Genomic DNA, 26,547 nt, shown 5'->3' with positions numbered 1-26,547 from the left:
CATATGGAAATAACCAAAACAGTGTGGAAGCACGTTAGTGCCTACAACAGTGACCCAGAGAGCGGACCAGGTCAGTGAATGGTCAAAAGTTGACAAATAGGGGAAGTCAGCTTAGGCTGGAATAAGCACAGGAACCAGAAGCTGAAGCTATTTGCCCCTCCTCAATATGAATTAGCACAGAGCTGTCTCCATCTTAATTAGAATAGAGTGAACAAATCACATTGAGTGACTGGCACAGAAGACAAACAATAACAGCAACTTAAAATGATTTATAAATATCTATTGTGAATCAGATCTCGTACCAAATATACATACACTTCAACAGCAGTAGTATATAATATTCAGCAACATGCACCTTTAGTACAATCACAGACATATCTTAAGTGTTCGAACATTCTTGAACTTTTTACACAAAACGAAACGTGATACATGCTCCACAGTTTTCGATACTTATACAATAAGCGAAGAAGTTTTCGCTGTGTTCAAAACTCGCTCGAACAGAATAATCAGTCATGTCTGAATTCTGCATCTGTTCAGCTGGTCATTATCACGTGAAGTGAGACACATCGAATGATAACGTTACATGCAAAAACATCATTCTCAGAAACATTGCAGAACGCCCAATGTGTCATTTTCGAGCGATACACGTAGAGAATTGTTTTTTGGATATTCTAATAGATTAAGCCTACATAATCTGGTTGTAGACATATAAGAGTAGATCAAATGAAAATGGAGTAGTTATAATTTGGTTTATTTTTGTATGAGTGTGGTGGAACCTTGTGTACTGGTAGAGTGGGAGGTGAAGAAGGCAACCACTATTAAACCCCACATGTACCTCGCCCGCATTCCTCTGTGGAATTTCTAACAAATTGGTACATGTTGAAGTGTACGTGAAGTGGGCCTTCCATAAAGTTTGTTTCCATGTAAATGCTTGTTATGTACAGTGCAGTCAAATTTCCTAATCATACGTGAAGTGTAATGATTGAATAAGTATACCGTTTTAGGCGTATTGCTCTCCATGGTAAGACTTTTAACGGGGAGATCAGCTCGCATTTGTGCCTTGAAGTTGGGAATCACAGAAAACCAACTTCAGTCGACCACCACTGTGGTAATGGTGGGGGTTTGAACCCGGGTCTTTGTGATTCGAGTCCATCACTATGACCCCCACCTACTGTGGAATGGACTTGCCCTAGGTCAGTGATAGGTAAATTTTTTTAGGAGCGGGCCAAAAAGACCAAAGCCGAATATAGTGGGCCGGGCATATTCGGGCATTGATTCATAATGAATTTTTATGCTTAGAAGTGAAGTGGCGGAATGTTTTGTATACTTTGAAGGCTGCCACAGTTTCTTTGCAAATAAGAAACAATGTGAAAAAAAAAATTATATTTTAATAACTTAATGCATATTTTTTTTACGTGTCCCATGTTTTTGCACACATAAACTTTTGCATAAAAATCAATTTTTCTATTGAAAAAAAAGGGAAAACCACTTAAAATTAATTTTTCTAACACTGAAATCGAAAATTAGTTTTCTATTGTTTTGAAATCCATTGGGGTGGGGTGGGGGGGGGGGCAGTCGGACAAAACATCCAAGGGGGCTGTATCTGGCCGTAGTTTGCCCATCATTACCCTACGCAGTCAAGGGGAATCACGTGATTAGTGCTGGCGGTCGAGCGACAGATGTTGATTGTGGGCAATCAGACAAATTATAACTGTTCTGTTTTCATTTGATCAAACTTTATACTTCTTTTTGTGAGCAAACGTACAATTATGAACATCACCACCTTCACTCTGGAACATGGTTCCCAATTTCATCATCAAAAATATCTAATACTGTCATTTACACATGTTTAGAAACAATCATTATTTTTAGATGTAACGAGCAGTGATGAATTCTGAGAAACGATACATTGTTTTGGGAGAATTCTGCAGTTGTGGTTCAGAGTTTCCAACCCTTTTGACATTTCATTCACACGAGTGGCGAGCACATTAAAGATTAAAATGCCTAGTGACGAAAGAGCTTGTTTTTTAAACATTCTCTGCTGTTTCTATTGATCTAATAATAATTCACTGAAGGGAGATTCATTAATGGAAAATTCACAGACAAACAAATGATTAACTGACAATTCATCAAATCAATATCCAGACATATGATTCATCAATAGGAAAATTTGAAGACAAGCAATTTTCTGAAATAAAATCCACTCACACCAGGCCCGTAGCCAAAAATTTTGTTCAGGGGAGGGGGGCACTTTCATTTCGATGGGGGACCAAAGTGATAGAACAATAGATTTGGCCATCTTTTCCCTTTTTTCACTCATTTTCTTACATTTCGGAGGAGACCCCTAAGTCTCCCCCCTTGCTACAGCCTTGACTCACACGTGTAATTCATCAAATCAAAGGGAATGAATTTTCCATTGATCAATTGTTCATAGTGGATTTCCCTTCTATGACTTTTCCTTTTGAAAAATCCTTTATCAATGTTTGTCTGTGAATTTCTCTGTAGTGGATTTTCTGGATATAGCTTGTATTAGTTGGTAGATCATGAGTAATCTCATCCGGCTGATGTTTCAACTGTCAAACTCATATACCCAGATATTGATCGGTCAAGATGTCAGCAAATAAAACAGCCTGTACTAAACTGACCAATTTGTTAAATAAAGGCTCAGCCAATGCATGTAAATACAATCCTCGAGAAACTCACCACTCACGTCAACAAAACTACAAGTCATTTCAGCCTAATATCCAAAAAAGAAAACTTCACCGTCCTTGAAATGAGGGCTGAGACAGCCCCAAGCATTTCAAGCGACAGAATTTCCTTGCCAACATTACATCAAATTCTACTTGGGTGAGCTTGCCAATACTGGCAACAACAAAGCCAACAGTACATATCATTATACAAGCACAATTTGAAAAACACAACATGCATTAAATACTTGAAGACTAAATTAATCATAACACATTTCACGAGGGTTATCAAGCATCAGTGGCAGTGAGGCGTAGATAGGACACTCACTTTCCGTAAAGGCAAGTCGGTTTAGACATTTTTCCAGAGATATTTTGATTTCTTTATGGGGCTTTTTTAAAGCAAAGTAAAATAGTTTTCCACTAGGAGAGAGTAGGGCACAACAGAGCAGGCGGATGAACCGAATGGGGCATTAGAAGAAGAGAGGTACTGAACCAGGTAACAAATGTTTGAGCCACATTATTCTGAAACATGGAAAGGAAATTACACAAAACTTTGCCATACACCTTCAATGGATATTTTTATGTGATTTTTTTTCTAGAAAAGGAGAAAATACAGAGTTTGACCCCACTCCGAGACAAAACCATTGAACCATCCATTGAAATACATGTAAAAAAATGTATTAATCAAAAAAGTTTATTTAAAGTTACAGATTTCACTTTAAAAAATAAGATTCTCCTCCTTTTATGACCATTCCTCCTCCTTACTTTCTTTCGAATAGAGCACAACTCAGGTCTATCGTCTCATGGGCAATTTACTACCAAGTGAGTTGCGAAAGGAGCTTGGGTAATAAGAAAGATTTTTTAGAAACTATGATGATTGTGGAGGGCCTGGGTCTTAGCCATTACTGAATCTTGGGCAAACAATGGGGATCAATCTTTCTTACACATCTCAGGATACGATGCCTTTTTGAGAAATAGATCTGATAGGAAAGGGGGTGGAGTGTTGATATACGTGAAATCCTGTTGATGGCTAAAGAGTGTAACGCGAAGAGAAGTGATATTGAAACTATATGGGTTGAGCTTGAAAACAAAAGACATCATAAACTTATTGTTGGGGTTTGTTACAATCCACCGAATAGGGATCCAAACTACATCGCCAAATTGCATGATGAAATTTCCAACATGTGTAAGCAGCGTAAGAGGGTTCTCATACTAGGGGATTTCAATTACCCGGGTATTGATTGGGAGAACCTTTCATCTGGAAATCAGTATGAAAGAGACTTTTTTAAGTTGGTGCTCAAAAATTTTTTGTATCAGCATGTATCAGAAGCCACTAGGGGTACTGCTATTTTGGATTTAGTTCTTACTAGTTCTGAGGATCTAGTTGAACATGTTTCGGTGGGGGAAGAGTTTTCTTAGCGGAAGTTTTCAAAGACCAGTTGGAATCAGGAGTGGTAGGTCAAGGGGAAGAATTTAGTACGAAGCTGTCCTCTGTTTTGCACGACGTCATACCCTTTGTTTGAAAAAAAAGCGTGTTTGTACATCGCACCCTCTATGGTTCACAGATAGTGTGCGTAACCTTTATCTTGAAAAGAAAAGAGCATTCAGAGAGTATAAAAGTAGACAAGGTGACCTTTACTGATAAAAGAAGAGCGTTGAAGAAAGTGATAAGGGATAGTAAAAAGGAAGTTGAATCTAGGTTGGAAGATAATGTTGGCTCTGACCCAAAATCATTTTTAGATATGTCAATAATGGATATAAGGGGACAGTTGGCCCGCTCTCCACAGGAGGGTCTAGGTTAGAGAGCAATGTAGGCATGTGTAGTGCTTTCAATGACTTTTTCGTGTCGGTTTTTAATGGAGATAATGATATTCAATGTACGGGTGTTGCATGGGGTGATAAAATCCTCAACGATATTCAAGTGCAACACGTGGAGGTCCTAAATCTTCTAAGAAATGTATGTGCAAGCAAAGCACCAGGACCAGATGATATCTATCCCAGGGTCCTCAGGGAATGTGCTAATGAATTGTTGGGACCAGTCGCACAGATACACAGGAGTAGTGTTGCTGAGGGTACCGTCCCGAGAGATTGGAAACTGGCTAACGTTGTTCCGATATTTAAGAAGGCTAGTAGAGAAGCGGTGTCAAATTATCGTCCAGTAAGTTTGACGAGCTCCCTCTCGAAAATTTTGGAAACTATCATCAAAAGACAGTTTGTGAAGTGGATAGACGAGAATAATGTATTGCCGGATAATCAGCATGGGTTCAGGAAGGGAAGTCATGTCTAACTAACCTCCTTTGCTTTTATGATCACGTGACTATGGCTTTGGGTGAGAGCAAAAATATAGATGTTGTTTACCTTGATTTCCAGAAGGCATTCGATCGGGTCCAACATGGTAAACTCTTGAAATGTTAACACAAGATTGGGATAGAGGACAACTTGCTGAATTGGATAGAATCGTGGTTAAAAGATAGGTCGCAACGAGTTGTAGTAAACGGGGAATTCTCTGGTTGGACAGACGTCACAACTGGAGTTCCTCAAGGAAGTGTCCTTGGCCCCATACTTTTTACACTTTTTATCGATAAACTCGATCAGAAAATCGATGGAATTGCTAGCAAATTCACAGATGATGTGAAGCTAATGGGGGTAATCGGGAATCAAAACGATAGGGAGTTGCTCCAGATCAACTTAAACAGGATTGCAGCATGGGCAAATGAATGGAGCATGACGTTTAGCGTTGATAAGTGCATGGTCGCTCACTTTGGTTCGAACAACCTACGCTTCTCTTACATGTTGAATGGTGTCTCTATCCCGGATGCAAATAGGGTCACCGATTTGGGAATTCTCATTGACGAGTGGCTTAGGTTTTCTGAACATTGTTCAGCAGTGGTCAAAAAAGAAACGAATACAATGCTCGGTTTCATTTTCAAAAAAAAGGTCTCTTCGCGTTCTCCTAAAGTCATTCTTCCGTTTTTTCAAGGCTTAGTTCGTTCGGGACTGGAGTATGCTGTAAGGTTTTGGAGACCATACCTACAGAGGGAATAAACTTGGTTGAAGGGGTGCGGAGAAGAGCTATGCGTGTCCTTATTGGCACACAGGGATTGAGTTATGAAGAAAGGCTTCATTTTTTTAAATATGTTTACATTGGATGAGCGCAGGTGTTGGGGAGATATGATTGAAGTGTTCAAAATTTTCAACAGGATGGATAGGATGGATCACAAACTTTTAGTACACCATCAATCGACTGCTTTTACAAGGGGACACCAGTATCGATTGGTAAGGGACAGTACGAGGTGTCACAGGGAATTTTTCTCTAATAGGGTAGTTAATAAATGGAATAGCTTACCATCGGAGGTAGTAAATTGTAACACAATTGACACGTTTAAAAAGAAATTCGATAAACATGTTGGGGTAAATCAAGAAGCTATCCATACTTAGATTAAGACAACCATAAGTATTCTTTATGGGCATTGTATAATATTTTATCATTTGTATATATTGTTAATAACTTTTGTGATTGTGTTTTTAATTAGGTTGCTGTATTTTTGAAATATATGACATCCATATTTGTTATGGGCATCTTTTTCTCAGCCACTTCGGTGGGCATTTTGCCTGTTGTTGCATTGTATTTTTATAAGTGTGCATACTTAACAGTCTGAGTGCATATCTAGCATTGCATCTGATTTTTCAGTGCTGCCATGTATATTTCAGACATGCAATGATTGAATATTTGTACCATTTGTAGGCCTATGGTTCTCTGTTTTCAGATCTTTATTTGAGAATACTTAGCGAGCCCAGTCTCAACAGATGCGGCACTGGATCCATTCTCGTCTTAATTAGAACTGTGCATAAAGTTCATTGCAAAGTATACAAGTCCCGGAATCTGCCCTCTTCTGCTCATGATGATCCTGTTAAAATAGCTTTATTTTATTTATTGACTTTATCCACTTTCTTCTCATCACTGCTGCTTTCTTATTTTTATTTGTGAATGTTGAAAATACAATGAAACCTGCTTAAGACAGACACTGTTATAAGACAGAAACCTGTCCTAAACGGAATCAAAATACAGTCTGTTCAATGTTTAGTGCTTTTATTTGCATGTTTATAAAATGAAAACCTGTGTATAATGGAATATTAGCAATGCCTTCAATTTTTTACTGATAAGTTAAAATGTTACTTGAAAAATAACCAATACACTCATGAACTAAGGATTATGATTCTTGAATCCTTTAGCCGAGTATGGCAGATAATACAAATCACAAAAAATTGAATTATTTCTACCTAAAAACTTCGCAGTGACCACCCAAACCCTAATCTTTGTTCAAATTTATTTCAGGGCTGTGGAGCAGTAATTTACATATTTTCGGGTGGACTGCAGCACTACATGAAGAGATAGACCTATATAGCTGTACTTTTACAACAAACCGATAAAATTATTTATTGCCAATGGGGCTCCCAATAAGAACCTCTCCCCAACATATACCCCTGAAATACAATACCAGTGTCTATTTAAAAAGCTCTTTGATGCTGGATATTGGTCAATATTAAAAAAGCTCATTCACACATGCGATTCATTGATATCAATTCTTTGGACAACACATTTCAAATGCAGCCATTTTCGGAGAATTCGTCACAATCATTTTTTTTACAAGCTCATACATTCATACAGACCATCATACAAATTACAGTTGCGTCTAAAAGAGGAAATGTGTATGTATTGCACATAAAATATTTTGTGATGAAATGTGCACAAACATTACAGCATATTTATAAATATTCATGTTCATGAATTGCACACGTTTAAATGTTTATGCGTATGATACATTTTTGTTAATACTTTTCGAAGGAAAAAGTGTGCATCAGACATATTGGAATAAAACCCTATGAACCTCGTCCAGCGAGGATTGAAAAAAAAAACATCCAATAGTTTCCATTAAAATATCACATCTCAGTTAAAATAAATAAAAAAGTGAAATAACTTTGATTTCAGCAAACAGAACTAAAGTAAAATATCACTACAGGTGTTTACAAATGTAGAACCATTTCTCAATGACTATGTATAAAACTTCGAGGTAAATTCACAGAGTAACACGATTCTATGATATTAGCAAAACTCTCATCAAAATGATAGGAGAGAAAAAAATGATACAGAAACTATTCTCATTAGAGAAGCATTTCTCGACCACTTTACCTTTGCGGAACAACTTGAAATAATATCCACATGCAACCAACCTCTCAATGAAAGTTTTTTTGATTGGAACAATTTGTCACAGTTATTTGTAAGAATTTCTCAATGAACCAGTCGAGAATTGCTGCTCCATATAAAACTAACAATGACTCGAGATTTCAATGCAACAAGCAATTGGATGTATGATATACAAATGCTGTTCGTTCAAATAAGAAACTAGGTGATAATATCAGTACAAATGAGAATTAGAATTTTTATACAGTGAAAAACAAATATTGACCTTGATACCATTATTGTTAAAACAATTTCCTAAATGTACCTGTTTTGGCAACATTCATAGGTCTAAAACATAGTTTTCCAAACTTTTTGCTCCATCACCCCCTTCTTCAGAAATTATTTTCTCTCATCGCCCCAACTCAAGCGACCCCATAAAATCCTATGTCATGCTCGTAGCTTCTATGCCCCCCCCCCACCCCTTCCCTGGACCATTTCATCACCCACTTCGGAAAACACTGGTCTAAAATAATGTAAATTGAGGTTTCGAAACTTGATTCCCAATTATTGATGAAGAAGGCTGAAACAGAGGATAAAAACTGTCATAAGAAGCTATGTTCTTTTCCATTTCATGTGTATAGTCTATTTTGTGGCCTATGTTCAAAGTCTGGGCACTTCTAGCATTGACCAGTTCTTGGCCTAGACTTTAGACATTGGTCGAAATACATACACAATGCAAGGTAAAGTCCTTAAAGAGTCAGGTGAGGTTTTTTTTTTCTCAGTACAATCTTACAATAAGGGACACCAATGGGACCAGACTTTTGTCCTTCAAATATAGATGTGAGTTAAATGAGTTATTCAAATGGAGATGGACATCCATTCCTTAAATAGAGTTGTTCTTTATTTGAAGGTAAATGAGATCTTATTCATGCAAGATGGATCAGAACTCTTACATCAAGGTTGTTCCTTAATCAGAGGAAAATAATCAGATCTTACTCAAAGGGATAAGGATCAAAATATCCATCCCTTAAAGAGAGGTGTCTGTTCACCTTTCCCGGGCCAGAGGCTATGCAGCCTGAGATATGGGTTTTGCAACAGGTTCAACCATGATTCTCAGTAATACTAAACTTTTTGTAGCACCAGGATTCTGTGAAATCAATGGTAGAATTTAATTGGTTTAACTGTATATGACGTATGACCATTAAATCAAATATGTCATAAAAACCTTCACAAAGAATTTTTCAATATTGTACATTCATTAAAAACAATGGTTATAAAGAATTCTGAAAATACAGCGAGCTTACTGTACAATACATTCTGGAAAACATATTGCATAATACTCAGAGAAACAAAAAAAAATCTCTAAATAGTTGTTCATCACACCAATCCATTATACATTTATGATTATAATTTCTATCATAAGTACAAATGCTCAATAAATCATCACAGCCTCAAGTAAAAAATAATAATTATTAAATCGAGAGAAATACTAAAATTTATATAAAGACATATATAAAATTTCTATTTTGACGAGTAAAATAACAAAAGTGGGTTAATATTAAAATGTGAATTGCAATAATACTTTGAAACACCGGGTACATAGACTTCGATACGACAAACTACATCAATAATTTATGCTTTCTGTTATCAAGAAGGTCAGAGGAAACAAAAATTCTTTGTTTAAACTGCACTGGAACTTTTAAATCTGATCAGTAGGTTCTAACCATTGTTTAAATTTTTGCAAGACAAAACAATGGAATCGAATCATCTCGCATCATCCCTCTAGAACAGGGGTAGCCAACATCTGGCTGCATGTGGCTCATAAGGTGATTTTGTGTGGGGACCCGACAATGAAAAATTATAATTCAAATTAAACTTGTAATCATTATTTGAGCTATTGGTTTCAACCGCAGAACTCTTGATTTTCAAGCATTCATCATTTCTAGTCAGGGAAATCCTTTTACCTTATTTTTCATCATTCTGCCTTTTCATATTAATTGCTCATTAAGTTTGAAAGGCTACAGGCATTTTTTTTTATATTACTTCATCTCCCTCTCGTTAGGCAAGTTGTCTGTTGTATCTGAATGTATACTTGATGTTCCTCTCACAGCGACCAAACTTTTTCGGATTAAACACCAACTCACAATTGCACCTTGAAACTTCAACCGACTAGGCTACGCAGGCTCTGGGCAAAAACATGTCATAGTTGATAGTGGGTTGATATTGTGCCATTCACCAAGGAATTTCCACACAGAGACATATCTTCCAAGAACACAGAAGCACTCATCTCTGAATTTTGACATGGCAGGTTGGTGAGAATTCATCGTTGCACAAGTATCGCACTTCTTCAAACTGAGGATCACCAATATTTTGATTAAAGAAGGTAGCTCACCGTACAGTGTTACTGGAGCCAGGGATGCATAGTTTGTGGCACAAATCCAAGCAAATCCCAGAACTGATGCAGAATAAAAATTTGCTACATAAAGCCCAAGATGACCAATCACAGGTTGAAACACTTTCTACACCCAACTCACATAAAAAAACACGTCACACATCTGATTTTGTTAAAATTCAAGCTATGAATGTATTGTGGATGGAATAATTTGAAAAACTGCAATTTTTGATGCATTGCATTTAGCTGAGAATGCAATCAGATAAGTGGAAAGTTTCTGAAAAAGGAGGAATAGAATGTCCTCCTTAAAGTTGGATGACTAAATTGCCCGTGTTTCACCATATTACTTATGAGGTATATAGATCTGCGAGTTTTTTGGGTGCCTCTGTTGCAGCCTGTGATGCTGCAGCTGACCATTATGTTGGCCCTTGAACAGAGAGAAGTTGGCAAACCCTGATCTAGAACATCTTATCGGAAACCATTCTTAACTCCTATTAAGTGACACTGAATCAAAATTCATTATTTATAAGAGAGATTCTTACACTTTACTTGCGTCCCATAGCTCTTTGGTGTAACTCAATCTCAGTTCTTTTAGATATTTCAGGGAAAAGAAACAAAATTATGTACAGCAAAACCCTCTTAATGGTCACTCCTCCGATGCAGACATCCCTGTTTTACAGCCAAATAAAAATATCCCGGCAAAAAGCCCATTTAAATAATGTATTTTGAACCCCTGCTTAACGGTCGCCCTGGAATACAGTCACAGATAGTATTTTCACCATTCGTTCCAGTGGACTAAAACCCCTGTGTGGATACCACTAATTAAAAATTTTGATTCATACTATGCTCACTAAATCACTAAATGGCAGTACAGGTTCTAATATCCACGTTTTGGCTATTTTTCAATGGCATTTTGGCTTGAAGTTTGTTAATGTTTGATAATTCTGATGTCAGTTTTATGGTTGTGCTTGCATATTTTACGTGATTTCATGCTGTTTAAAATGGTCAGCTCTAGTAATAGTTTCTCTCTATTACTAAGAGAAAAGATTTTGAAAATCGATGTTATCGAATACAGTGAAAAATATAAAATAGGAGTTTGGGCTCTTGCAAATGAATTCAATGCCAGAATCAAGCTAGAAAAAATATATTTCAGAAGACAAAATAACTTGCCATAGACACAGTTGTATACGATTAATTGGATCATTTTTGTGTGTGTCACGAAATTGTATTTAAGAAGCTGTAGGGGGGGGGGGGGGGAAGGGTGAGAAAATCTGCTGAATGATGAGGTGTGTGAAGAATGTAGTAAAAAATTGCCAAAAAATATCTAGGTAAGTTAGGGCAATGATATATACCTGGGGTGGAAAACAGCTGGCCTGCGGGCTGCATGTGGCTGATGTTTGAAAGAGTTGGAATAGGTACTCAGCAAAACCCACAAAAAATTGATTGATCAGTTTTTCCAAAAGATGTAAATTCAGTATAATATTTCCCTTGTAATTTTGTGTATCTGTGCAATAATCGTGTACTTTCATGCCTTTAAGCGCATCTTATACTGTCAGAATTTCTTTCATTATCAAATAATAAACCATTCTCAGTTATTTTTAATACTGTATTTTACAGTTTCTGATGCAGTCACTGATCTCTTACGGACAATTTTTTTTGTCCAGTGAGCGTCCGCAAAAGAGGGGTTTTAACTGTATATCACAAGTAATGATCACCCAACTGCCAACTTCGGAGGAAGAGAATTAAGATTTTTGTGTGAATGCTATACAAAATATCGTACGCAGACAAATATAACAGAATTTAAAAAAGGAAGCAAAGATTTTTCATAAATGAAAGTAAGAGATAAGGGATTTTCCCCCTCGGAAAAACATGACATAGTGCTAGTTATCACAAATAAGCGTAAAGTCGCCAATTATCACCCAACAATAGACTATTAAATTACCTGTGTATCTTGTCATTACTGAACTCAAATAAAAATCATGCCAACACAAAAATCTCCACTATCTGGTCCCAAATAATAAGGGCAGATGGCCAATCCACCATATAGTAGTCATCTCGCTAATTTGACTGTCGAGAGGCTAAACTGATGCTGGCTATTTGTTGAATTTTGCATTTTTCCATGTCAAAATTAAACTTTTTTTATGGGTTTTGACACATTGGCGGCAATTTAATTTATGCATGTGACATCATTATGAGTGGAAACACAGGCAAGACTTTTTACAGGTAAATTCTTTGAAAATACTCGCAAAGTAAAAATTCTGGAAACTTGACAGCTATGTAATCAGGACAGTGCCGTAACAATTTAGGCGGTGGCACATAATAATAACTCATGTGCTTCAAGATCAAGAAATTGGTGTAGCAAGACATTCGAAAATCCTAAACACAATATTGTAAAACATTCAGCAATCTTTTTTTATGATCCGTCCCTGCAGCAAAGATTTTGAGTGCACATACATGTCATATAAGAAGAACAACAGAATCAGATGGCTGAATATTATCCAACCACTTCAAGGATATACATTAAATTATCAAGGAACATGTTAATATTCACCATTTTATCATATATATAAGTATAACCTATATATATCATTAACCGCTATAACAAGCATTAAACAACAACAAATACTATAGTCGAAAGTGTTAAAAATCAACGAAAGAAAAATAAAAAAGTAAAATGCAACGAAAATAAATAAATGGAAATGATACGATGCTAAGACCATTTTGAAATGGATGAATAAATAAAAGGTCTTAAGATGCTACAACGATGTATATCACAACACTGACAGATCAATAACAACCTCGAGGAAGCTATAAAGCCATTTCTCAAATCACCACCAACAAGAGTGCGTGTATGCAGCCGTCATTCGGAGCTGTGCGAGACAACTGAGTTGTCCATTATGAACTTGCAAACAGCCCCGCAGTAGGCCTCCTCGTGCATCAGCATATGCTGGACATGGGCGGATTCCTCCCAGACCACAGAGCTGACCCTCACCCCGCGCTCCTTCCTGCCGTCGATGAACTCCTGTATGGTCTCCCAGTAGCAGATGTTATCAGCTTTTGAGAACAGGAACAGCTGCGGGCAGATGTTTGGTTCTTCTAGTAGTGCATACCATATCCTTTTGTTGGAGAGTGTGCCCGAGAAGAAGTTGCAGGCAGAGCGGCAGAAGTCATACAAGAAAGTTTGGAGCAGGACAAAGACAGCTACGAAATATCTCCACAACAGGCTTCCTTGTGTGACCGCGACGACGGCCCTCATGAAACCGACCGGGCTAACCTTTGCCGGGGCGCTGTCAAAGATGCATCCCTTGACCTGGAGAAAAATAAAAAGCATGCTTATGGTTATGGCATATTTTCAATTATTCACAAAATTAATGTAACAAACATTGTGCAGCATACGACACTTTTTTAATATCTAAAACAATAAAAAATATACGGAAATTGAAAGAAAAAAGGAATCACTGGTGCCACCACACATAGGAGCATAAAAAGATTCTGCAGTTCCTGATATGTGCAGGTGTATAATCTTTTCAGTCAGCAGGCCAGACAATATGAAAATTCTGCTGCTCACAGGCCAGAAACTTGTATACACAGACTAACCATATGACCTGTATTTTACGGGACCTTTATGAATTTTGGTGTCGTCCCAGGTAAATTTTTTTCTCTTACTTTCAATGAGGCTTACTTTAATTTTTGAAATCAAGAATTAGGATTACTTTCATGACTCCTAAAATTAATCTATTTGACAATTTCTTTAGCTGTAAAGTTTTTTTCAGCTGTTACTTTTGGCTGTAATTATCTATCCCAGAGCCATACTATTATTTATCTATTTGAGTGATTTTACATATGAAGAGAAAACAATAACTTATCTCATTATTTTGTTAAATTCATGGAAAGTATTATATTGCATACATTGGCTACTCATTTAAAAATGATGTTAGCTAAAATACAATACTATTTCCGTAAACTACAGAATAAGAACTACAATACAGTAATATCTCAAAATTGACAAAAATGGACATATGATAGTATGGTTCTGAGGTACAGAGCTGGCAAAATTTACTTGCCTTTGACAATTCTTTTGGCTGTTGTTGGCAACTTCACTTGCCTTTGACCATTTTTCTGCAATAAATGACAACATCCCATATGCAAGGCTCCCACTCAAAAATTTAAAAAGTAGGAAAAAGCAGGACTATAAAAAGTAGGAGGGGGGTACCCTCCCCCTAGACAACATAATCATAGCATAACAGAAATTCCTACTAATTTTTTTTTTATCTAAAATACATGTTTTCATTAATTTTTTTATAGCACCTATAAGATTGACTAGAGCCAAAGCAAAATGACAGAAATGACTTGGTTGCAAAAACAATTTTTGGCCAAAACAGGGCACTAACAACCACAAATAAGACGCTCCTTTGAGACCACTTTCAATAGAACAATGCGAAATGTGTAAGTTGCAAGCTCTGATGTTTATTTGCACCGGAGGTTATGGTGAACCAGATGGTTTTACTGCATTGCCATCCCTTTTTCTAAGAGGATTTGTTTACATTTTACTGTTCAATACCAGTGTAATCATTTTTGAAAAATGAAGCACTTTCATTTCTAGCTCTTTGCTGAGTATTGTATACATTGTTTATGCTTCTGCATGCCATAAAAATACAGAAGACAGTGGAATGCTATTGGGTAGCATCAGAATCACCAAACCTGGAATAGGCCTATATATCCAACTGCTTTGTAATGCAAACTGTTGTTACACCTATACACAAAATGTGCAGTATAATTTTAAATGAAGATTGCTAATTACTGTCCAAGACCATGAAAAGTAAATACAAAATTATTTTTCCCATCCAGACCAAAGTTTTTAATGACTACTCTACTTGTTGAACCCTCAAACTAAGCAAATGAAAAATTAATAAACCAAATGGTCTACATACAACCCCCAAATAACCTTCAAAATGATACAAATTTCTGCTTTGGCGGTCATTAATTGCAACCTACAACATTTGTACTATTTGGCAATATATCGGTGATTCCCTGCTCAATTAAAACCACACAATTGCATGAATTTTGTAGATAGGATTTGATAGGAAAAGTAGGACGAAACCAAGAAAGTAGGAGAAAAGTAAGACATTTGACCAAAAGGTAGGATGAGTGGGGAGTCCTGCATATGGATACCTGATTTTATCTATTTTTATGAAGGAAATATTTTCAGCCTAGGCATTTATCTTGTGTTATTGATATTTTTATACCGGATAAAAAAACTTTCGCCTCCCCCCCCCCCCCCAACCCTGGATGGAACCTCTTGGCGGGATGCATTTGGACCGTGGGCCAGAAGTTGTGCACCCCTGCACTAAAAGTAAGAAATAGTTAGGAGAGTTGTTTGGTTTCAAATCACATAAGTGACCTAAATATAATTTTTTCTCTTGAAAAATATCATATTGGTTCATTATTAGCCAAAATGTTTCATTCTTACCACATTTTCTATTCTTGGGTACATTCTGATGGTATATCTTTAAATGGTGTAAGATGATATAAGTGCTTTTTTTCAAAAAATCTCATAAAAGTGGCCTGAATATAAATTTTCTTTCATATTAAGTATCTTAGTTGCTGAAAACTATGTACAGTACCAGAATTTCTCATTCTTACTGCATTTTCTAACTTGCGCTACATTCTGATGCTCTTAAGCAAGTTCATGAATGACGATTGCATCACATATATGTGGTGGTGGTGGTATATTATCTCACAGGCTTTTGTTTTTTCTTCACAAAGAAGCAGCAACACTAGTGACTTCACTGGCATGCTAAGGGCAGGTGGTCTTATAATCCAAAAAGAGACCAGTTGCTCCTTACGGACAAAGACCAGTGTACTAGTGGTTACATTACCGCACAGACATTGCATTTTCTTTCCATGGGAAGCAGCACATCTCATACTGCATATCGCCACCAGGCTTAATATTGAATTTTTTTTAATATTTTAAACAATACCAACAGTTAATCAAGGTTGTACTGTACAGTAGTAAAAGCCCGAAATTGGCCAGTTCATGAAGTGGACGGTGATTGCTGTCTAAATAATTTTCAGTTAGATATTCATTGGAATATGGATTGGGTCACCATGTTTGGTTAACATGCACAGTAGTAAGTGATTTATGAAAAATAATCAGCTATATAAAGGATGATTATAATTGAAGTTCTGATTCCAAAACACGAATAAGAACTGCTGGTCAGAATGGCTTGAAAATTTGCATGGATCAATTGCATGAAGCAATGGAATTTTCTTTGGGGGAAGAAGAAAAATACTTTAAAATGTACAAGTAGATGATGCTGTACTCCGCCAATGGTATAATCTATTTTGTGCAACCACGTAATTTCGACACTTCAATAGCATCAGTGTGTGAATAGCAGGGCTGGACAAATCCCGGATGCTGGGGTGACTAGAAAATTGGTTTTGGCACCCACCTAAAATTTTATATGCACCATTGCTGAAATAGAGTGTAAGTACGAGACTTTTTTTTAAATTTCGTAATAATGTATCTTCCAACATGAGAATGGGTCATAAAGTTCCGAAAAAGTAAAAAAAAACACTACTCGGGACTGTTTTACTGGATAGCACAACTTTTAACAAGATGCATATTGCAACATCAGCGAAGCAGCTGCTGAAGAACCATTTCACCAATGACACGTGGCCACTTTAGCTTTGGGGGGGGATACCCCAAAATGTTATATGCAGTGGTTGGACCGCAAACTTCATCATCCCAAACTCATTTGCAAACTCAAACATCCACATCATTACCATGGCATAGGCCTATTCTGATCTGCTGTTGAACAAGCATTTTTGTTCTTCCACCTTATAGTCAGAACACTGTGGATAACATATTTAATATTTATATTTTGTGTAAGTTGTAGTTGCTCATTTAAATGACTTTATTTTTGTGATGTTTCCATGAATTACGAAATTGTGCCATGCTAATTGCATTATCATTTTGCCTTGACTGGCTGTCATATCCATTCTGCTAGCAAATTTCCTATGTGCTGGATGAGTACTGTGTCGTCTATTTTACATTTTTAAGTATTTTTTGCCCCCTTTGCCATACACAATTCCATTGCCTCAGGAACATTCATGAAAAATTTTCAAGTTATCCTGACCAGTGGTTTATTTTAAAATGTTTTGAAATCAGAGCTTTAGTCATAACCATCCTGTATATCACAAATCTATAATTAATCTGCATTAATCATGCTTCATTAAACCCATTATATTTGCCTAGTTTTTATCAGTTTTTGCAAAACAGTGTCCTAATTAAGAATATTTAAAGCAACTAGGGAAAACATCTTTATTATAGGGTTAATAATAACATTAAAAATTCTCAAACACAAAATATTTCCTTGAGTTAAGTTATAAAATAACTAAATTGCAAAATTTTTATTAAAATGTAAGAAATATTTATATATTACTAAATATGGGAATTGTGTTAATTACAATAATGAACATTTTATTTTTAATAATTATTAGAAGTATTATTATGATGTTAGTACTTAATGATTTTTCAGAATTTTTTTTTATGTAAATGCTATTTAAACCAAAAAAACGTTTTTCAGTTTTTTTACCAACCCTGAAGTTAGCCACAGCTGTCACTTCATGGTTCTTGAAGACAGACAGATACAAAAAAGGGTAGCAACTGAATACTTGTTCAGGCATGCAGACATTTCAGGGGGGGGGACTCCTTGAAGTATTGAGCAAATGATTGATGTGTGGATATGGCACACCAACCCTCCAAGTCCAGTGCTAGGGACACCAGACCCACTGGAAACTCTTTGGTCGCAGTTCCAAATACAAAGGCTATTTGGATAACATACCAGCTGCTGCAAGCTTTTTGAGCACATAGTTGCCAAGGAAATTCATTCACACCTTGATTCAATAAACTTCTTTTTCTCAAATCAGCACGGCTTTTGACAATCTTTATCAGTAACTACCCAATTACCTCTTTTCATACATGATTTATCAAGCAGTATCGACAAAAACGTCCAAACGGATGTAATATTCTTGGATTTCTCGAAAGCTTTTGACAGGGTGCCCCACAATAACCTTCTACTTTAACTCCAAAACCTTGGCCTATGTGTTCAACTGCTTAAATGGGTGGAAGCCTTCCTTACCAACAGCAGTCAGTTTGTCTCCTTCAAGGGCCAGAACTCCCCATTTCTCCAAGTTGAGTCTGGCACGCCTCAGGGTTCGGTCCTCTCGCCATTATTGTTTTCAATTTATATTAACGATCTTCCAAATTCCATCAATTGTCATATTAGACTCTTCGCAGATTATTGCGTCACCTACTGCACAATGAATCTGACCAAGCATTTCTCCAAAATAACCTCAACATTGTCTCTGAATGGTGCTCATCCTGGTAATTACCCCTTAATTCTTCAAAAACAGTTTTTATGAGAATTACTCGTAAAAGACTTTCCCCTCGTTTCTTCTTACACTATCAATAACTCTTTGATCACAGAAGTTTCTAATTATAAATATCTGGGTGTAATTATTTCTGCCAACCTCTGTTGGAATCTCCACATTGATTACCTCTTTCATAAGTGTCACCAAAAACTCTTTTTTTCTTTGTCGGAACCTCAAAAGCTCAGACATCTCTGCTTTCAAACCTACATCCTTCCTCTACTCTCATATGCCTGTGAAATCTGGGACCCCTATACTCTCTCCAATATAGACAAATTAGAATCTATTCAAAATAAATCTGCCTGCTTCATTCTTAACTGTTGGTCATCCTCTGCCTCCGTCACTGAACTCAAGCACCAACTCAATATGCAACTACTTTTCAACCGTAGATATATCTCTCAATTATCTATCCTTTTACAAATTCTCCACGCCCATTTTCATACTGACACTTCGAATTTTCTAACTCCAGGTTCATACTTTTCAAAAAGAATTAACCATTCACAAAAATTGTAACCCATCTTTGCATCCACAGATTGTTTCAAATTTTGTTTCTTTTCTCAAACAATAACCGACTGGAACAACCTCCCATCAAACATTATTGATTGCACAAGTTTCCGATTTTCTTTGTAACATCAATCGTCTGTCTAACTTCACCTCCGCATTCCCTTGTATAGGCCTCGGCCAACCAATATTGAATGAATAAATAAATAAATTTTGCAAGAAGAAAAAAAATCTATTTGTTTTCTTGTTCAGAAAATATTTCTGCAAACTTTCCTAAAGAATTGAGTCACCCAGAGTCCGAGAATTTTTGAAGTGGGTTTTAAACCCACTTTCTCCATTTGCCATGTAAACAGGGTTTACGATTGAAATTTAACAGAACCACAAGCCGTCAAATTGTGTAGTCACATCCAGTGGGTTTACGATGAGGAAACAGAGTAAACGTCAGAAAAGACAGACGATGGCACAGTTAGGAAATGGTTGGAGACTTCCCAACTCCCAGTGGCTCAACTCCATGTGACTACAACTGATCAAGATTGCAGATAAAGTTAGAATGCCCCAGATGATCTTAGTGGTACCTTATTACCTTATATGCGACCGACTACGGGCGCATTGCTGAATCACAGCCGATCGCATCTCATTACTCATTAGCATATCCTCCAGAGCTTTCATGATGTGATGCTGTTTAATGTAAACAACAATGATGAAGTGGGAGGATATGGCTTCCGTTCGCAAACCTCAGATGATGCAACTTGGGGTAACAGACATGACAGTCAAAAATATCAAATTTGTAAACATAAAAGCACTTATTTTTGAATGGAGTGGTTCCTCGCCACTCACATCAGGTCGTTCCATTACATAGTTGGTGTCTTGTGACTACTTACTTCCCAGTCACCACACACTGACGAAATTATATCTCTGAGGATTGATGTTTCAATTAAATCGCCAGTAAGCATCATTATACACGTTAGGGGATGACACAAAAATCATTCGATCAAAAAAAACTCACCTGAAATTCACCATAATCTTTTCGTAGGATCTCGCTGACGTGTCTGTAGACAGCACAACCTCCGTTACTGAACGAGTGGAAGAAAATAGGATGCTCCGAGAACGCCATATCCGTCATAAGGTTCACGACCTGCTTGGCCATGTCACGGATCTTCTCTTGGTTCGCGTGTTTTGGGGACATTATCAACGGGTTGGTGACGAAGCGTATGGTTATGCAACTGCAACAAAAATAAAACAATAACCCTTATTGGGAGCATCACAAGTATTCGAATGAATTTGAGATGTTAAAACAAAATCCAGTGATGGCTTGGACTTCAAAGGGGTCTCAGTAGTGTCGAGGTTGCAGGTTGATAGGGGACCATAAGTGGGGATAGGCCTAAAACATGATGTCAATTATATATTACACTAGCTATAATAAACGGTGCTGCACGGGTTTTCTTCAGTAAGACCTTTTGGATCACATGATATCTCCCTCTTTTATTTTGAGGAACATACAAACCGGGTCTAAGTTAACCAATTGTAACATGTTAGGCCTTCCAGTTGCTGATGGGAAGTCCCGCGGATCGCTGGCAGGGGTTCCGCGCATGATAGTCATCTAACTCTGTAAAATGAAAATATTAATGCGCAATACCAAATTGTGATAAATGTTTTGCAATGTAATTATACAAGAATAATGTACAATGTTTTTACCTTCATACTGTCTGTGGGCCGCGGATCACTTCACGATCAATAATTTCATGAGAATTTCAATGTGCAATAGGCCTATTGTAGCAGACCCTGGCCAGGTCTTCAATGTTTACATTTTCTATGTTGCCAACTTCCATATGTCAAAAGTTGAAAATAGTGTTTTATTCCATATGATATGTAAATGAGTTTTATTGTTCAGTTCTGATTCTGCTGTCTGATTAGTTCTTGGAAAAAGGTTTTTCTTTAAAAGCCACCACACTGTGCAGAGAAAAGGGCAGATCTAAACAAACATACAAGTTCAGCACTTGACAAGGCGTCTTGTCTCTTGCAGAGTACGTCATTATGTTCTGGTGAATCTACGACCTAGGAGCTCTTATACCTAGCAGCCGTGGGAAGACGAGAGATGGAGAATTAGTTTTCTCTTTGGGACATAGTCTCTTCACCGAAACCTGGTCCAGTGCGACTCACCTGGAGAAGGGAAACCTCGATGGGGACAGCAGAGCAGTGCTGGTGCAGTTATAGAATATCCATCACATGAAATGCTGAGCAGACATCATCTCGGGACTCGACTACTCGGAATACTGGCTGGTGACGTCCACGCAGTTAGTGAAGCCGACACGTAGGTGCAATGAATTTCCTCAGACAAATCGGGGAGACCAAACTAATTTTGATGTGCAATATTTACTAAAGCAAAAACTCTAAAAAATTGTTTATGTTTAATCTTTTAACTGTTTAAAAATTTGAGGAGTGTAAAACAAAAAACTTTAATGTTAATAAATAATATTAGTGGAAAAAATTGTTTGTTTCATTGTTGTCATTCGCAAAGGCTGACTATGTTGGGGAAAGATAAAAAAATAGAATACGGGATGTAACGATGGCCGGTACATTACACAATGAGACGACTTCCTGCACGAATCAAGAAAGAAACAAACCTAGATTTAAAGAACCGTAGAACACTAGGTATTTCGAACCCCCCCCCCCCCACCCCTGCCCACGAACTTCAAGTTATCCATCCGCCTGTTTCAGTTTCCAAACATACTTAGTTAAAGCTGTGGAATTTCTTCTATGCACTTTACGATATATAATTAATTGAAAACATCCTAAACTACATGAATTTATGCTGCTGAATATTAAAAGACAATACAGAAACATTAATTCTCATGCTTGACAGGATATAAATAAAAAGTTGAAATCAATGTTATTGCATGGATCTCCAACTCAAAAGTAGGTCCCGCTAATTACTTCATATTTAATCTCCTGGGCTTCGTATATCTCTGAGCGAACTCAATATATTTCAGAAATAGAGAATTCAATACAGTTTTTAAAATTATTGATGTGGCAAGAAACCCCCACTAAATTTCCGTATTTCTACAGTGATATCAGCACTTTCAATACTGATTTCTATGGGGATCATTCTTTGCCTGTCCCTCAAAGCGATGCTGATTCTGACTTCTATTCAAAAAGCTCTAATTACTGGTAGGATTGAAAAAGTGGCAGACCATTACAAAGGCATGAGCTATCATGCATAATACTGGCAGCATTAAAGAAGTGATAAACCATTGTAAAGGCATATACACGTTGGAAATTGCATTGCTAGGGAACCACAGTAGTCGAGGTAAAAATTCCGAAAGTGATTGTCGAGGCCCAAAAACCATTGTCGCCTAACAGTTTTTTGCCCATTTCAGGCATTTGCTCAGCTCTGATTAACTTCTAATGTATTGCCTGAAGCATTTACAACAAAACAATTTTTGGTATCATCGCCCCCTAGTGACAACTTTAGTTGTCATTAGGGATGATGAGAGGTTTTAAAAGTTTGGTTGTAAAGATTTTAGAACCCATTAGATTAAAACCTTAAAAAATTATTTTAAAATTAGATAAATTTTCAGAAGTAAGTTCACAACAAAGGAAATTATACCAAAGTTGATTGATAAAGGAAGCAATTACTATATAATCACCATTCTAAGAAGATACAGAACTGTTGTTTTTTCAATGCACATGCACTTAAATATTCTGTATCCCTCACATTTCTTTAAAAGTTGTGTAATTCAGCCATGTTGGTTTAATTTTCTTGCTTTCAAACTTTAATATTGTGGGTCTACAAACTTCAATATACCCATCTTCTTGACGGGAAGAGAGACAGGGACAGAGAATATTCTCTTACTATTATAAATTACTAGAGAATTTTCTTATCAAAAATAATAATTATTATACAATAATAATTATTATACAATAATAATTATTATTCTCAAGTTATTTATCGAGATTATTATAAAACATATTATATTACATATATTCTTGATAATACTCTCTGGAAAGATTTCGTTAACTGAAGAATAGTCTCATCGAGGACAATATTCGAGAATATTCTCTGGAAGGACTATTATTAATAACTTCAGAATAATTCTTATTATTTTCTATAAGAATATTCCCCAGTAATTTATGAAAGTCTTTCCAGAGAATATTCTCAGGGATATTATATGTAACTATATTACAAATAAGACGAGAATATCCTCATCAAGATCTTATAAGAATATTCTGAAGTTATTTATAATAGTAGTCCTAGCAGAGAATATTCTCCGAAAGATTATTCTTGAGAATTTTACATCTCTACCCATGAGAGCAACCCCCCCCCCCCCCCAATGAATAAATTCAGAAATAAAAAAGAAATCTCCTACAAAGCTCAAGCTGAGCAACCACAGGCAGTGCGATTTTAACATATAAGGCTCACCCGGGCCTCATGAATGTGAGATCTGGTTCAAAGTTTTGAGAGTAAGTATGTTAATTAGTAGGCACTATTTCTTGCTAGGTAGGGATAGAACTCAGAAAAATCACTTTAGCAGAGGCTCTGTGATGCTTTTACCCTACTACAAATGACATACAGCCAAAGATGGTCAGTTTGTTAGAAGAGCCTCTAAATCATGAGGGTCTCCTGAAAAATGTCCCACTTGCTCAAGCAGAAAGGACTCAGGGTCTTACCAATGCACCCCCCCCCCCTCCCAGCAGAGATTCTGGCTGGTCCTCATATGTTAATTTATAATTGACACTACAGGCCCGTCATTTAGGGAGGGCCACCCCACTGCCTTTTAAAAATACACTAAAAATGGTATATATATACACTGAGTACATGTGCTCTGTCCCCCCCCTCCCCTGGAAAAAGTAGAAATGACAGCCCTGTAGCACTACTGGGGTTAGAACTCCCAACCTCAAGATATCCGCTCCCAAAGTAGCTGGGTTACACGAACACACCACGGTTCGCAGCCAACCTGGTCTCTTGCTCCATGAGTCACTCATTCACCTAGTACTTCGCTCTCTAGGTCAGTGGTTTTCAATTTTTTAAAGTTCATGGCATGGTATCATTCGGGTGGGATGCAGTTTAGACAAGAAAGTCGCCCTTCAGAAAGTCGCCAACTGTGGCACCTCGGAAACATTTGTTTACCTTCAGCCACAACTGGATTGTACTGTCTTCTCGGTCTGCTAGGGCTTTATTCCTGCTTAGTGAAATATTCTTGCCATGTATCCTGCTTAGTGAAATATTCTTGCCATGTATCCTGCTTAGTGAAATAATATTGCTTTGTTTCTGGTTGTGGTGCAAACATAGTTGATAATTACAGGCCGGGGGCAGGGGCCCCCCCTTTAATGGCCGGAGGAGCGAAGCGACGTCCAAGCGTAGCGAGGCGGTCAAGTTCGAACAAAGTTCGGCCTACAGATGCAGCCACTGATTTGCATATTTGCATGCACCTGTTAGTGATCGGACAAAACATTTTCTGAGCTAATGCATTGCTGAACTACGTGTCATTTCACTTCCATCGCGCGTTGTTGCAGGATGTTCTGCTCGCAGTCGCATTTCAGCACCGATTTTTTAAATTCTTGACGGTGTTAAATGACTTCTGTTGGGCCGAGGCCTAGTAACTTCAACCACTTTGATTTTAATTTCGTGTTGTCGTGATGTATTTTAAAAATTCGGTAGTATGAATTCACCACCCGTTTAATGTCGTTGGATTATTTCAATTTATTACGCGCATTTTGAGTTATTTACATGTTTGTGTCCTAAGGATAATTTCATGTGCATGTGCTCCAAGGATTATATTTCTCTTTCTAATGGATTATTGCTGTGCCATTCAGGATGGGGGGGGGGGAAACAGGTGAGCGGTAAAAAAAAAAACTTTTTTATTTCCCTTTCTCGGGGTTACATTAGACTCGGCACTGCTTTTTCACCATACAAATGTTTGCAGCCCATCCCATTCTCGATCCATCATTTCTCAATTTTACCGCCCTGGGCTACGGCCAGCTAAGCCGCCCGCGCAAATACGCCTCTACTCGGAGAATGATATAATCTAATGAATTTGGCAGCCAATGACAGGGTCTCTGGACCGGTATTCCCACCTTAATTAGGGAGCCATGGTCTGGAATACTTCAATGTAAACTTGAAGATACTAAGAAACTACTTTGTTGAAATTACTACTTAGATTGCTAAATTAATTAATTGGTTTGCTCTTACCCTTGCTTCTCGTAGATGCGACTGTACTTGGATAGGTGCCTGTCGGCGCATCCTGCCCACCCGAACAGCACGACGACAGGCTCCCGACTGTCGTTGAAATTCGACGATGTCGTCGCTGTCGGGAAAGTGATGTGATACTCGAAGTCGTCGATCATGGCACTCTGCAGCAGACGATAACTATCAAATATCAACAAAAAATAATAATTATAAATAAATTATGTTTCGTTTTTCCTCGTTTCAAAACAACAGGACAAAATGTAAACAAAAGAACTCGCCTGATGTTGCCACACTGATTTTCTGAAACTGGGAAAGAAATAATCTGATAATCAAGTAATTGTCATCTAGCGATTAATACTGTAACAATTTATATGGTGATTCGCAGATTAATAAGACGTGCTATCATCTATCGACATAAAAAAAAGAGTTGTTGCTTCTTGTTCGTGGTTTACTTTATCAACTGGTAGATGACAGTATCAGTACTGTTCAATTGTAGAAAATGTATCACGAAACGAAACTTTTAATCTTCTCGAGATCGTTCCTCGCCGTATGTAGGGTCCTGCATGGTTCCCCACAAAAGGAGCCGCAATTAAATGTTTGGTCACCCGGGGCAAGGACACATTTTGGTGTCCCCTTGTAATGTTGAAGGGGAGGTTCGGGAATAAAATTTGCGCCCCTTCTGATCCAGCGCCAGGGCACGAGATCTGCCTGCTCCCCAGAAGTTGCGGCCATGCTCACACTTGTAGAGCTGACAGGGCCCTAGCCCAGGCAAAGAGACATTTTTTTGTTGTTGTTCACACCACCATCGCATATATATATAGGCGTAAAGTTATTGGAAATATTTTGAGGGCTCAAACCTAATGTTTTCAATTGGTTATTATGCATGGTGGGAAAATGATGGGGGGAGGGGGAGTAAGCCCGCTCCGGATACAAGTTTAAGCCTACCACAGTGGATATGCACCAGGCAAGGGCCGCTATTAAGCCAGGTTTTCCTAGAAGCAGTCTTCTGCCAACACCTTCTAGAGCAGTGGTTCTCAACCGGGGACCATATGGCCTCAGGGGGGCCACGGATGAAAATCTGGCAAAAGGGCCAGAGCCACGGCTACTGATACGGGGGCCACGAAGAAGTTTGTGGAATTAAATTTCTTTAGTCACTCTGACTAAA

General features: G+C 37.5%; 1 protein-coding gene across 1 annotated transcript; it reads right to left on the bottom strand.

The window, feature by feature from the left end:
• Positions 1 to 249: 249 nt before the first annotated feature.
• Positions 250 to 25,647, bottom strand: LOC149065333 (transmembrane protein 53-like). The gene is made up of 3 exons (XM_089254122.1): positions 25,386 to 25,647; positions 20,202 to 20,418; positions 250 to 13,571 (listed from the first exon to the last, which is right to left on the bottom strand). Exons 1-3 carry the CDS (start codon positions 25,538 to 25,540, stop codon positions 13,122 to 13,124), a joined length of 822 nt encoding a protein of 273 aa, XP_089110248.1. The 5' UTR covers positions 25,541 to 25,647; the 3' UTR covers positions 250 to 13,121.
• Between the last annotated feature and the right edge of the window lie 900 nt (positions 25,648 to 26,547).

Source organism: Pholcus phalangioides, unplaced genomic scaffold (assembly GCF_987345545.1).
Source record: "Pholcus phalangioides strain wild (caught in Gottingen) unplaced genomic scaffold, Ppha-v1.0 ptg000040l_1, whole genome shotgun sequence".
NCBI classification, from domain to species: domain Eukaryota; kingdom Metazoa; phylum Arthropoda; class Arachnida; order Araneae; family Pholcidae; genus Pholcus; species Pholcus phalangioides.
This window is presented reverse-complemented; position numbering and strand designations above follow the sequence as displayed.